General features: G+C 37.8%; 1 protein-coding gene across 2 annotated transcripts; it reads left to right on the top strand.

The window, feature by feature from the left end:
- The first annotated feature begins 492 nt into the window (after positions 1-492).
- On the top strand, positions 493-1,841 carry LOC132068838 (uncharacterized). 2 transcript variants are annotated; one of them, XM_059462589.1, is made up of 3 exons: positions 493-615; positions 697-1,223; positions 1,319-1,841. In XM_059462589.1, exons 1-3 carry the CDS (start codon positions 496-498, stop codon positions 1,437-1,439), a joined length of 768 nt encoding a protein of 255 aa, XP_059318572.1. In that variant the 5' UTR covers positions 493-495; the 3' UTR covers positions 1,440-1,841. The 2 variants fall into 2 exon arrangements, with proteins under 2 accessions (XP_059318572.1, XP_059318565.1); XM_059462582.1 differs by having other exon boundaries at positions 1,315-1,840.
- Positions 1,842-15,450: the final 13,609 nt, after the last annotated feature.

Here is a 15,450-nt window from a genome sequence, read left to right as displayed (position 1 = left end):
CTTTTTTTTCATGCGAAAGCGGCCGATAGTGAGCGCGGTACATCAAGCGATCTTTGGCTACAATTAACGCCCCGAAGAAAACTTACGTCATGATTCTACCATTCAAACATCTCCGCCGAAACATGATGATGACTCAAATAAGGCAAAATGAGTTTGTGACGTGAAATCCATCGTTTAAAGTTATGTTGTTGTGCATTGCATGCACAAAAAAGTATATGGTTGCCATGTTCCAGTCTATAATTTTAAGGTTATGTTTTCCTCGGTATTTTCTATTTTACAAACTTTTTGTATTTTATGGCGTTTCGTTTGTATTTCACTGATATACTTCTCTGTTTCTTTGTATGTCACTGTATTTCTATGTATTTCTACCCCCACAAAATCAGTCTACTCCTGATTGTATTTCTGTGTATTTAGTAATTTTCCAACCTTATATTTTTTATGTTATGATTTTGTTTTAAATTTTGATTTTTCCATATTCCAAAGGGTGTTGCACCAATGTTACATGAGGAAGTTCCGGATATTGTATTGACCGGCGAAAATTTAAGAGCAGACACACGTAAACCTTCAACTGAAGAGATTAATCAGGCGGATGAAGGATCTTTCAACTCAACAGAGGTAAATTTTACATTCAATCTTATAGATCTTTCAAGATACTGCTATATTTAACATATATTAAATCTTTTTTTTTTTTTTTAGGGAATGGTCGCAGAGATGCTCATTGAGTTGCCTTTAGAAATTCGTGTACCAGAAGCAGGTGCGGGAATACAAGCTGGGGACATCACTGATCATTCAATTTTAGAGACCCCACCCAGATTCGATGACAACATTACTAAGTCACAATGGTTGATCCCTGACGAAATGTTACCAAGCCAAATAGGTTCGTCAGGATTCTCTGTGTTTCATCAAACGGGTCACAAAGGATTTGTTATGCCAGTAATGTCCGCTGACAAAGGAATACAAGAGGCAGTGATTAATGCGGAAGTTGTAATTGCTCAACCAGATGTTATTCCAACTAGGATAGTCAAACCTAGTAAATACTTCAGTTCACCTTACATGACCAATTACGGCTCTGCAGAAGCTTCTGTTCAAGACCCCACACCTTCCATTTTTAAAAAGAAGCATCCTTTTGTTGAAGATCCAATTAATGGCCCGCGAAATACTTCCCTTATTCAACAATACCGGAATTGGCTCGAACAGGATCTGCTTCTAAGGCATGATAAAAAGTAAGTTTGAACGTATTTATCTTTTTAATTTATATATTCATTCAACAAAGTAAACTGTTTACGTTGAAAATAACTGATTGTTGATATTTAGAAAGGGTAAGGAAAGCCGTTACAAAAAGAATATGCAAGCTTTGGATCCAGATGACATCAACTTTGGCTTCAATTTTGGTGTGGTACATGTTGATGACAAAAACTGGTTCTATCTCTTATCAATAAATGACCAGTCTTGGAATGACGAGGTGCTATATTTCCCATTTCCTTTTTATTCCTTAATTTTACAGTGTCTATCTATCTGTTTTTTAAAGCATATTTCTCTATATTCCTTCTATGTATTTCTCTGTATTTCCCCGTATTTCTATGTATTTCTTCATTCAAACTGCATATTTCTCTGTAACAGTTTTTAGTTTTTCTATCAAACAAGGTCCGTATGAAATTTAATTTTACCAATATGCATTAAACTTATTTCATTTTTTTTACCAGCATATTGATGTCATTTTTTACTACTTGCGGAAGAAAGGCAAGTACGACAAGGATAACAGTTTCAAATTCACAACCGTTAACTGTATGTTCTTCTCCAAAATTGATGAAATTCATCGTGCATATGCTAATCCGGAGGGGACCAGTAGTGTTACCAGTTCGGAGAACGAATATGCGAGTACATTAACGGGCATAGGATACTGGCTAATGTGCCATGGCATACAGTTGATTGTGTACTCATCCCTGTCAACATCAAAGAGGAAAATCACTGGATCTTGATTGTAGTGCATTCACTGACAGGTATTCCTACTTTTTTTTTTTTAAATTCATTAAACAACCTGTTAACCGAGTTGATGTACTATTCTTTTACGTGCAGGCGTCTGTACATTTACAACTCATACCGAATTGCTGGTCATGATGCTGTTGTTAGAAGAGAAATACACAAGATAGCTACTCTATTGCCACATCATCTGCATTTGTCTAGATTTTACGAGAAAAAAAAGGTATCGATTGGATTAACCACCCATCATACAAGGGCAAACAATAGACTGATGACTTTGATGTCATGTATGTGAACGACTTGCCACAACAAGCCTCTGGCAGCATGTATGTATTTCAACATCATAGTTTCATTTTTTTTTTTTCAAAATTCTCAACCAATAATAATTTTTTTTTTCATTTTCAGGGATTGTGATGTGTATGTTGCCGCATTTGCTGAATACTTTTGTTCTAGACGAGGCGTTCCATCTGAAATTGATGCAGAATCACTACGTAATAGATACGGGGCATTACTATGGCAATACGAATGGCAAAAGGCTGATTTGAATGCCTTCAGTGACAATGAACTGCCGCCAAGACCAGTTAGGCCTGCCATAGATTACAACGCGGTCGACACAGTAGTTGTTAATTAGTCCACTAGGGTTTAATGTTGAATCGTTTTTCACAGTATTGTTTTGCTGACCAATTTTGTACATTTTGTTGTGTTGTTTTGTTAAGAATTGACAAATTGTAGTGTTTTTTTATTAATGACTTAACTAATTTCTTTCACGACTATTTTTTGCTTAAGCCTCCCATGTTTATATTTATCGTTTAATGAAAACAGCTTTTGGTGTATTTCAATATATTCCAATGTATATACCACTCTACAATTTAACAAATTATTCCAGGTGAACTGTAATACTTCTGATATATTTCAATGGATTCCAGTTGACAAATTGCAGTGTTTTTTCATCAATGACTTAACTAATTTCTATCACGACTATTTTTTGATTCAGCCTCCCATATTTATATTTATTGTTTAATGAAAACAGCTTTGTGGTGTATTTCAATGTATTCCAATGTATATACCCACTCTGCATTTTTTAAGAAACAGGTTCTGATATATTTCATTGTATTCATGTGTATATAGGCCTAATTGTCACACCCCAATTTCCGATAGGGTGTGATGGGCACCCGACCCTTATCCAGGGCCGAGCGAACCCTCGGACTATCGTAACACACGTACTCACATTGGGCCATGGCCAAATCATAAATACATAATTTCAAATCAAATACAAACTTGCGAACGTACAAAATCACTGTATATCACATATCACAAAACGACGGCTTATAGAGCGCTCTGGCCCGACTCTCGATATACATGACTGCATGCGCAAAGTCTCTAACATGACTCGGATATCATAAGATGCACAAGCTCGACTCGGCGGCACTCGGAACAAGTGGAGCTCGCCAATCCCGCCGGAGCATTCCCCTGCTAGTGTCTTTAGCTCACTCCGAGTACTGCCGCGGCATGAAACGCGACCCCCCGAAGAAAGGGGGTCGGTACGGAATATGTCTTGAGTATGTAAGCGAAAACGAACCATAGAAACAAAATACGGAAGATAGACATAATATGCAAAGTATCAAAATATGTAATTAAAATGCAAATCATGCACACGCTCTTAGAACGGTGGTCGCCCGCCCATGTCGTTGGCGCCACGCCACGAGCGTCACACCGGAAGATTTCGGATCTCCGTAACCGACAAATCCCCGTAACACATCATAGCCGACCGTACACACCGCATCACAGCATCACACCAAACGGAACCCGGCCCTGCGGAGAGGAGCTCGGCGAACCGTAGCACGACGCATCACACGGAGTTTATCATATCGCGCACGAGCATAACCGGCCCGGGACTCGGTGAAGGAGGTACAGCCATGAGCACGAGCGGAGTCGTGAGCATACATATGTATAAAATCATAATCATAAATCATAAAGTAAGTAAGAAAATTCATATGCAAAAGTCCAAACGAAACGAAACTTACATTTTTTTCGAAAGTCGTCCAGAATAGGCATAGAAAGGTCGCGGGCCCCACGGACGGGTGTCGACCCCCGCCCGAGCCCGACTAGGGTAGGTAGGGGAAAGTTATGTCTTATAAACATACATATTATGTTTGGGGGCGTTCCGAGCTCGTATGTAAAAGTTACGGACGTTTGAAGTTCGGGACCTTTTGTAGTCAAAATCCTTTATAAGACTTTTAAAACTAAATCTTTTGAAAACAAGAAAACCTTATTTTGGTCCCATCGAATAATAGATCTTAAGGAACGAACAAAGTACCTATCTGAGCTCGGATTCTAAGATTGGAATTACCCCAAGGCTCGGGTCATAGCCTAGTAGTGCTAAGACATGCCAAAGAAAAAAAAGTGAGCTTTACATACCTTGGCCGCCCTTTTAGCTAATCCAAACTTGCGTCTCAGCTTCTCGCGATCTACAAAATGTCATTGAACATCCAACATTAGCCGTAAGCATCGAAGAATCTCATTCCAAGCCATTACTCTTCTACGGAAATTTCGACAGCACCTCCCCTATATATTCACCAACCCCGAGAATTCAACTCGGTTAATGTCAACAACAACCAACCCAATAATCATAATAACAACATTCATAACCAATTCATAACACATTCTAAACAAGTCACGCCATATTTCAAAACAACCTATGCAATACACAATGCACCCGAAACCTCCCAACTTCATTTGGAACGTTCATAACATATTTTCTACTTTCCAAACCCATAACTACACCAACAATTCCATATGCTACAACATTATTTTAGTAAATTCAAGAACTACATTAGGATCACATTACCTTCTCAAATCAGCCCGCACAATTACGACTTCAACATAAGTCATTAAACCTTCATTTTTATTACATAATCCGCAACAAACAACTACCAAAATACAACATAAAATTTATTCATCCAACTCCCCTCCAAATCAGCCCTCACGGCCGCACCTTCAACATACAACATTCCATGCATTTCATTCATTTCTTCATTATATAACTTATAACAACAACAACCAACATACAAAATAACATTTGTACATCATTCCTACATCAACACACACATACACGGCTATACTTCAACTTCCATGTTTTCATGATTTTAATCCATTTCCACACTTTACAACATACACAAATCACTCATAACATAAGAAGAATAAGATTGAATCATACCTTCTCCTCCCAATTCTTTCTCTCGGCTAGGAATAGCTATAACATCAACGAATGATTTTCTTGTCCTAACAACCACTCCACGTCGACGAGAGCCTTTCGATTAGTAAGAGAACATGAAGGAGATATTTTTCCCATGAACAAAGCAAGGGCGGGGTTCGGCCAGCCATGGCAGCCGAACCTCCTCTCTCTCTTTCCTTTTCTTTTTCTTGATTTTTCTAGACTCCAAATGATGAATTGTCTTGTTTCTTCTTCACACACCCATATATATATATATATATTTATGGGCACATGCCTAGTCATGTGCCCCTTGGACGTTTTTCTCCTCCTTATTTGTCTCCAAATTTCTTCCATTTTCTAGAAATTCCTTTTAATAAAAAGACAACTAATTCCTTGACAATAAATGATGAAAATCTTACCTTGACTTGTCATCCTTATACCTATATACACATATAGCCTCTACAAATATAAGTTGAGCACATAGGTCCCCTTTATGGCTTCTCCAATAAGTCATACAAAAGAATAGTTTCCTTTCCCTCCAAATTTATTCAAACTTCTAGAATTTTCTTCCAATAATAAAAGATGACTAATATGATTAACATGTCATCTAATTCCATATGTATATATTTCAAGCATCCATGTGGCCATGGCCCACCTCATTCTTATTTCATGAAACCTTTAGATTTTTCCATAATGCATTCTTCGTTCCAAATTCTTCCTCGATGCTTCCTTCCAAACAAATCATAAACCATTTGTCGTAAAACTACGTCGAGAGATAACCTCGTCCATAATTCTTCGCAACCGACTTAAAAATATTCCGACGTGCGAAATGCGAGGTATAACATTCTTCCCCCCTTTAGAACATTCGTCCTCGAATGTTCGACTAGTCATACGGGGTCTCATAAACGTCTCGGGGGAGCTCCCTTTTTATAGCTACTGCTATCCTTCACACTATCCTTTAGGCTATCCAATACCATTCTCATGTCATACTCTTTTTCTTCATGCCCGTCCGTTTTCTGGTGCCCCGTCATTCGAGGTCTTTTGTAAGATTTCCCACATTGCCTCAAACGCCATCCTAACCTTGTACATTATTGTTGATTTTTTTTTTCGATCCCACTAGCTTACTTCGATAAGGGGGGGGGGGGCCTCCTTGGTAGCCCAGACGTCCATACCAACACATTATCATACCAACCGGTTTCTCTTCCCACTCTTGCATTTCTCTTACCCGATTCCCCCCTTTAGGGGTATGCTTATACCATTATCCATCCATGCCTGTCTCTTATCTGCACACGAGAAATCTTATACCACCTCCAGGTCGTTCAGAACATACTACTCTTACATAACCCTTTTCTCATTTCCAAAACGTGTCCTATGCGTTCACATTTTATCCATATCACCTCCGTCATTTTTCTAGCGTTTATTCCGCCTTGTTTCTTGCCTTCCTATAACTTAGTCCTTCACAATCCTCCGCTTATAGTACTCGTATCCTCAATCATACATCACAGCCCATTACTACACTGTTGTCTCGCTTCCTTTTTATTCCTTTCTTTCCCTAACTCCTTCTCTTCGCCGACGACTCGGCTGATATTCCCCGCGCGTCCTCTTAAGGTTTCTGGTCGCTCCACACGCTCTAATCTCTCTTAAACTACCTCAATTTCTTATTCACTCCTTACCTCTGAATTTGTAGGATTTTCAGAAAACTTCCCAGGGGGGTCACCCATCCTGGAATTGCTCCCACGCCAGCACGCTTAACTTTGAAACTTTAATGGAATACGACGCTTTAACGCCTTCCTGACTGCGTCTTCCTCACCGCATGATCTTCTACACATAATATTGGGTACGTCGAAATTTTATCATATTCCCAAAACGCCCTCACGACACATCCGATATTAACACGTCCCCATTCGTCACAATTCTTCCTCCTCCGTACCCTCGGCTTAATCATATCACTTTATTCGACCCTACCAGTCCTTTCTAAATCACCGCCTAGTAGCACAAGTCCTTTCAAATTTCCCTACTACCATATTTCCACCGATGCCTTATTTACTACTTCACCACTCACTCCGCAGTTAACTTATTCCTAGAAGGTAGCCGTACTTTATAGCTCGGTCAGCTCCTATCACTACTATTAACCCGACTTTTTTCAAAATGTTTTCCAACTCGTATCTCGTTCTCGTAGTATTTCCAGAGAAATTTCGGCAGAGTTCCCTCTGGATTTCTTATCATTCAAAAACCTGCACGCAGGAAATACCAACAGCGCCTCACAGGGCCATCATCACATATACATTCCACATCATATTGTATCGCATCATAGCCACACAGGGCCCTCAATATTCACAAAAAGCCGAAAATATTGAATTTACCTCATATGCTCCACACGACCACACATATCGCATTTTCTTGCTTACCTTCCTTTTCAATCTCCAGCTTTGCCTTCCAATCGCATACCGACACCTTACTTAGCATATATCTTTCGTATCTTTACTTGCCTGCGCGCTTTGCAACCTTCCATACCACTAGTCGCTTCCGCCTGTCAACGCCAGTCCTCTGCCGGAATCAAAGGTCAAGGTCGGGAATTTCCTATAACTTGGCTCTACAGCACGATCTAAGATGCCAAAAATGAGTAACCATCCTAGATGCCCGTAGCCTCCGTTTATAAATGTGGCGCGCTTCACACCATAAACGGGACTCTACCGGACACGACTTTGCGACAACCCCCTGGGACGGACACCTTTCACTGATACCACTTTGTCACACCCCAATTTCCGATAGGGTGTGATGGGCACCCGACCCTTATCCAGGGCCGAGCGAACCCTCGGACTATCGTAACACACGTACTCACATTGGGCCCATGGCCAAATCATAAATACATAATTTCAAATCAAATACAAACTTGCGAACGTACAAAATCTGTAATATCACATATCACAAAACGACGGCTTATAGAGCCGCTCACAACTGACTTCTGATATACATGACTCTGTCTGCAAAGTCTCTAACATGACTCGGATATCATAAGATGCACAAGCTCTGACTCGGCAGCACTCCGGAACAAGTGGAGCTCGCCAATCCCGCTGGAGCATTCCCTGCTAGTGTCTTTAGCTCACCTGAGAGTACCTGCGCGGCATGAAACGCAGCCCCCGAAGAAAGGGGGTCAGTACGGAATATGTACTGAGTATGTAAAGCAGAAATACAGAACCATAGGAACAAAATACAGAAGATAGACATAATATGCAAAGTATCAAAATATGTAATTAAAATGCAAATCATGCACAGGCTCTTAGAACGGTGGTCGCCCGCCTGTCGTTGGCGCCACGCCACAGCATCACACCAGAAGATTTCGAGGATCTCCGTAACCCGACAAATCCCCGTAACACATCATAGCCGACCGTACACACCATATCACAAAGATCACACCAAACGGAACCCGGCCTGCGGAGAGGAGCTCGGCGAACCGTAGCACGACATCACACCCAGGAGTTTATCATATTGCGCATGACGAAGCATAACCGGCCGGGACTCGGTGAAGGAGGTACGACCATGAGCACGAGCGAGTCGTGAGCATACATATGTATAAAATCATAATCATAAATCATAAAGTAAGTAAGAAAATTCATATACAAAAAGTCCAAACGAAACGAAACTTACATTTTTTTTTTCGAAAGTCGTCCGGAATTAGGCATAGAAAGGTCGCGGGCCCCACGGACGGGTGTCGACCCCCCGCCCAAAAGAGCCCGACTAGAAAACCTTATTTTGGTAGGTAGGGGAAAGTTATGTCTTATAAACATACATATTATGTTTGGGGGCGTTCGAGAGGCTCGGTCCCATTATTCTTAAAGTAATATATCTAAAGTTAATTTGTTTAAGTAGTGCTAAGACATGCCAAACTTAAGATTCTAGGTAAGGGTTCAATTACAAAATGTCATAACATCCAACATTAGGGAAGGTATTAGGCACCCTTTAAGACCCATTAACAATGGTTAACCCGGGTAATTCCGGACTTATGATTAGTTAGGCTAAGTGTGAATATAGTATTTTTAAATATTTAAGAAAATATCTTATAAGTATTCTTAAAGTTATTTAAAGTAAAACTTGTAGAAAATAATAGTTGCATAAAGAGTTTAGTTAAAAATAAACTAAAAGAAACAGGACATGTGATGTTTATATGTATTTGGAGAAAAGTGAGTTATGCCGACTCACAAATTAAAAGAGTTATTGTAAGATTAATGTTAAAGAAATTTTAAAGGTTTCATATAAAGACTAGTAGTTTAATATATATATTGTGCTAAAGTTGTTTTAAAACAAATATGTATTTCAAGTGTTGGAAAGGAACTAAAGTGAAACAGTTATCCGTTGAAACTAATTTGCCTTTTATTTCTTAGAATAAGCTAACATTAGTGTAAGATTCGTGACGTTTTAAACTTCTAAGGTAGTAAACATAAATTATGATTCTCTTAGCTAAAAGATGTAGTCATGCTATTTTGAAAATCAATTACTTAAATAAATGTTGTAGATACTATAAATAGTTTTAAAAAAAATAGAAGTGAATGTAATTTGTGGAATTAACTACCCATTACTAAACTAAAGATCCACTAATTTGCTAAAGTTCGTCTAAATTAACAAACAAAAATGTTAGCCACACAATACAAGTTAAATGTAAGAAAGAAATAAAATGGAGGAGTGAGATGATTTAAATGAGTTCATCCCATTTAGGACTGTCACTCTCTGTTTCATTTATGGGCTTCGGCCCAAAAATGGGCTAAATTATTTCCCTGTTTGTCATCGTTTATTGGGCCTTGGACCAATAATTTCATATGGGCTTTTTAATCAACACCGTTTGCGAGGTGTGGATCGGAAGAAATTCGTTGGGCTTTTAGGGATGACCTCGAGTCGGGGATGTAAGAGTCCTTCAACTCGTATACGATGTTCATGCACAAACGAAACAAAAGGATTAGTAGCAATCAGCAAATGAAGTTAAAACATATTAAATATAACCCAACATAAAAACATTTATGTATATCTCCTCCAATAGGCATAAAACAAATATGTTTCATGTATACCCATTCAAATAGGAACTGTATAGGCTAAAGTTATTCAAAATCAATGTTTTCAATACGTATACAATACAATGACTTGAGCGTATAATAACATACAAGATTCGAACAAAATGCGTTCTAACACCGGTAGAAAATGGGCGGTCATCCATGCAAACATACTTCGATTTTGAACACACCAAAACAAATAACAATTTGATTGTAATCAAAGCAGAACAACTCAAAATGTAATAACTTTGTTCAAAGATAAGTAACAACGGTGGAGGAATAAGGCTTTTATCGGATAGGATGAAAAACTGATTTCAAGAAACCGTCCTTAATTTGAGAAGTTTAACAAATTAATCATTTCCCATCATGCAACAAGTTTAAACGAATGGAAACATAAGAGGGAAGATGATTAGCTTTAAACTTAAAAGCTTTAAATAAGTAACAATAGTAATACGAAAGTAGAGTTAAGACTAAGATTTACAAAATCATTACTAAACCATGTTTACTTTAACCTCTTATATATAATAAGAAACATAAGCAAAATATTGAACCAGAGACAATCTCTTGAAGTTTTTTAGATCTTAAAATAAATAAACTTTAACGTAAATCGACCACTTACCATGTATATATACATGATGTTTCCTATTAATGTAATAAACAAAACCAAGTGATGTGTCATAGTTTGAACTAACACTTAATCAATAACATAGAACTTTTTGGTTGCTATGAACCAAAAGAGTAGACCATACAAATGTTACATGATATTGCTAAACCACCAAAAATAAGTCTTGATTTTCAAAACGGACCTATGAAAGCAAGCTTATGTCCTAACCATTTGAATCAAAAAGGTTTCACTAATAATACAAGTCAAATGAATCAAAATGAAAAGACGTGATTTATTTTCAGACTGGGACGGAAACCAGGCCTAATACATATGTCCTAATAGAATTGAGCATAAACATAAATAGAGACCACGAATCACAAGGACGACATCGTCAATGAATAATCCACCTATCTAACCTAGTCATTAGTCCTTAAATAGGTATGGTTAGACATTTACAATAAACACTTTGTAAAAAAATCATGGGACAATGTTGAGTGCCACTATATATTTGAATCATATACAGACATACCTAAGATATACACGCCACGGTGCCATATACGGATGTATATCAAATATATAAACTTGACATGGCCTAAACATATATCTTATGTATATTCGATTTTAAAAAAAAGGATTCTAAGTCTTGAAATTCAACCTCCAAACTACAATAGATATCTTTCAAATTCAATTAAGCAATTATCCTATCCAATCATTTCAACATCAAACAAATAATATAACGATAAGAAAAATACACGTTCACTAAAGAAGTATAAATGAATAAAGCAAATACTAATCATAAACATCCCATTGATAACAAGTGGCATGATTGTCATTAGCAGATCATCCACACGCGAACTTATATGAACTTGCTAATATTACGAACCACAAAGCTAACAAATCTTGCACTAAAACAAGACATAATTAAATCAAACGGAGATGCAAACATATCGGGCTACTTAACTTGAAATAAACTTTAATCATAAATCAAATATAAACGAGAAGCTAAATCACCTAAAAACTACAAAACATACCAACACATAAATACTAATAAACCACGATATAAATAAATTAATTAAGAAGAGGATTGTTTACATTTTCGAGCGCGGTGAACGGGGTGTCGATGTCGGATTTAATCTACGCTCGAACTCGAACGAACCCGAACTCGATTAAAGTATTTAAAGTTTCAAAAACAAAAAATGAAAATTGAGTAATTGTTGGTCGCGGCCAAAGTTCGCCGGAAAAAAAAAAAACAAGTTTTGTTTTCTTCGAAAATTGTTGGGTATAACAACCAAATCGTGTAAGCTTTATGTTTTTGTAGGTAGATATTGATTCCGGATCTTGTGATCTTTTTTTCCAAAAAATTCCCCCCTTTATAACCGAGTTCCTTCTAAATTTATAGAGAGAGGGAGGAGAGAGGAGCGTAGGAGAGAGAGAAATGTGGGGGGACACGGAGTGCGGCGGTGAGTGGAGGAGTGGGGTCGTGGTGAGTGGAGGGGAGCGGAGGTGCGTGGGAGAGAGATGAGAGAGGAGCGTGGAGAGAGAGAGAGAGAGAGAGAGAGAGAGAGAGAGAGAGAGAGAGAGAGAGATGAGAGAGATTTAGGAGATGAAAGAGAGATTAGGATTAGGTTGTATAAACGTAGTGGGCGGGGGTCGGGTAAAAAATGGGATTGGGCTGAAATGATTTAAAGAAATGTGGGCTGGTCCAATTAATTAAAGTGTGGGTTTATTTGGTTAAAAATATTGTGTTTGTATTTTGGGCCATTAATTTGGCTGAAAATTAGTGGATTCTTCCTCCGCTATTTAATTATTCTTGGGCTTCTAATTTGATAAATAGTACAATATATGATATGTGAAGATAATTAACAATTAATATGTAGAAAATAAGGATTTAGCAAAGTGTTGTCTTGTGATTAATTTGACGGGTCCGAACCCAAAAAATGAAACGATGACAAACATTTAAAATTTGTGATAAAGTAATGCTCATAATGTTGAAAATAAAAGTAACGATGTTAATAGTAGTAGTAATAAAAAATAGTGAAAAATAAAGTATTTAGCTCGTCGAAAATTTAGAAACCCGAGTAAATTAAATAAAGCGAGGGACAAAATTGGGTGTCAACGGATGCCCTCTTCGACCGGAGATGATGTAAGAATCTTTGGGCGAAGAAGTTGACGTAGTAGCCAATTTTGTTCCGACCAATCAAATATGAATTTGTAAGAAAGTACGGTTTAGGAGAATTGGTGGAAAATATTATGAGGACCGAAGGAATTATGGAAAATTATGGCCGAACCTCAGTTTCAAGTTGCCTACATATCTCGGGTTGCACGAGAATCAGGCCATGTGTAGTTCGAGAGTTTTTTGTGGATTTATAACTGTGCGGGGGTTGTAGACAGATGACAAGAATGTTCGAGAATGGAACATATGTTTATAGCCTCCTAATTATAAATGTGGTGCGCGCAACACACCTTTAAGTAGGACTCTACTAGACACGATGTAAATTCTCCAAAAATGCCCCGAGTGTTGAGTTATGGAAACGGCGGGGATGTGGAAGGAATGTAAGATTGTGAAAAGAGTTGATTGAAATAGAGTATTAGTAGGGAATATGAAAGAAAAATTGACCTACGTGGCACGTGTTTGTGGACGTAGGCGGAGTTGAGTTCGAGAGTAGATCCGTGACCTTTGCTTGTGAGTTTGATATTCCTCTTTAGCACGTTTGCCCCAGTTCACTGCGTAAGATAAAGTTCCACGTTGCGCTGTGTCTCTGTAAGTTGTACTTTCTGTCAAAGACTGAAATTCATGTCAAAATTAGTAATAAAGTTGAAAGTATAAAATTATAAAGAGTGTAACATGATAGTAAATATGAGTGTGAGAGTGAGGATGAAGCCGTGTGGCTTATAATGAAGCAGTGTGGCCAAATGTTGTCTCTGGTTGTCTTCAGGGACTTGAATGAATGCGCGATGTTTATGCTGAATATCTCCAGTTGTATTTGAAGACTTTAATGATAATAAGGCCTCCGGCTGTCTTCCGGGACTTGATGATAAATGATATCTGCGGAATTTAAAGTAAAGTCGTTAAAGTAGGTAAAGTGGATGGTAAAGTAAAGTAGTAAAGTAGAGAGTAAAGTAAAAGTGTAGCCGTTCGGCTTATGCAGATGAGGCCGTGTAGCCATGTGATGTCTCCGGTTGTCTTCGGGGACTTGATGAAGATTTCCGTAAAGTTCGGGGTAAAGTTGTAAAATATGTAAAGTAAATGATGATAGTTCGTCTCAAGGTAAAGTTGTTAAAGTTGGTAAAGTTGTTAAAGTAGAGAGTAAAGTTTTAGGAGACTTGATGATAATTCTGTAAAGTTCGATAAAGTAAAGTTAATGAGTCTCCGGTTGTCTTAAAGTTGGAGACTTAATACAAATCTGTAAAGTAAAGTAAAGTAAATGATGAAAAGTAGAGAGTAAAGTAAAGTCTGTAAAGTTCGGGATAAGTAAAGTAAGTGATGTCTCCGGTTGTTTTTGGAGACTTAATGTAAATCTGCAAAGTTCGGGATAAGGTAAAGTAAGTGATGTCTCCGGTTGTTTTTGGAGACTAAAGTAAATGATAAAGTTCGATAAGGTAAAGTAAGTGATGTCTCCGGTTGTTTTTGGAGACTTAATGCAAATCTGTAAAGTTCGGAACTTAATGATGATCCTCCGTTGTTTCGGAGACTTAAAGTAGATTCTGTAAAGTTGGTAAAGTGGTTAAAGATAGGTAAAGTCAATGATAAAGTAGAGAGTAAAGTTATAGTGTAGCCGTCGGCTTATGAAAATGAGGAGGGAATGATGTATAGCCGAAATGATGCCCCCGGTTGTCTTCGGAGACTTAATGATAATCCCTGCAAAGTTCAGGATAAAATCGTTAAAGTTGGTAAAGTAAATGATAGAGTAATTCCTGTAAAATTGGCAAAATAAATGATAAAGTAGAGAGGGGTCAGTGATAGTATAGCCGTTTGGCTGATGATGTTGACGGTGTCATGATAAGCCAAACTAGCGACACGTAATCCTGATTTAATTCATCTTCAATCTCGATAACCTACAAAACAGGTATAATTGTTAATAAAGTCATAAAGTTATTGTAATAAAGAATGAAAGTAGAGATAAAGTTGGAAATAAAGCCGTTTGGCTTTTAAGGCGAGGCTTCTCGGCTATGTTTGATGGACTTGACTGTTGGTCTCGTGGCCTTTTAATTCCTGCACTCAAAGAAAAATTCTTAGTTTGGGAGGGGGAAGTTGATTCGTGTTGACTCGAAGCTTGACGTTGTGGGCACTCCATTTGTTGTTTGTTTGGATCTTGTGGTCTCCGTTCAAGCCTCGGTAGATGAACAGTAGTGAAACAATTGAAAGAAAGTATTTCATTTGAAAGGTAGGTATGTAAGTATATGTATAAGGAAATGTAACTATACGTATATAAGCTGTGAAATATATATATATGTAAATGTATGTATGTAAGGAAAGATATATATGCAAATGTATATATGTAAGTAAAGATATATATGCAAATATATGTATGTAAGTTGTAAAATATTTCTGCCAACCTCGGATTGTGACACAATTGAAAAGTCATTTGTCTATACTATTTCCTCTCTGG

This window comes from Lycium ferocissimum, chromosome 1, assembly GCF_029784015.1.
Source record: "Lycium ferocissimum isolate CSIRO_LF1 chromosome 1, AGI_CSIRO_Lferr_CH_V1, whole genome shotgun sequence".
Taxonomy (NCBI): domain Eukaryota; kingdom Viridiplantae; phylum Streptophyta; class Magnoliopsida; order Solanales; family Solanaceae; genus Lycium; species Lycium ferocissimum.
This window is presented reverse-complemented; position numbering and strand designations above follow the sequence as displayed.

Coding starts and splice junctions, on each gene's coding strand:
- LOC132068838 (XM_059462582.1), top strand. CDS start 496: ATGTTACATGAGGAAGTTCCGGATATTGTATTGACCGGCGAAAATTTA. Junction 616..696: donor GATCTTTCAACTCAACAGAG/GTAAATTTTACA, acceptor TTTTTTTTTTAG/GGAATGGTCGCAGAGATGCT. Junction 1,224..1,314: donor CTTCTAAGGCATGATAAAAA/GTAAGTTTGAAC, acceptor GTTGATATTTAG/AAAGGGTAAGGAAAGCCGTT.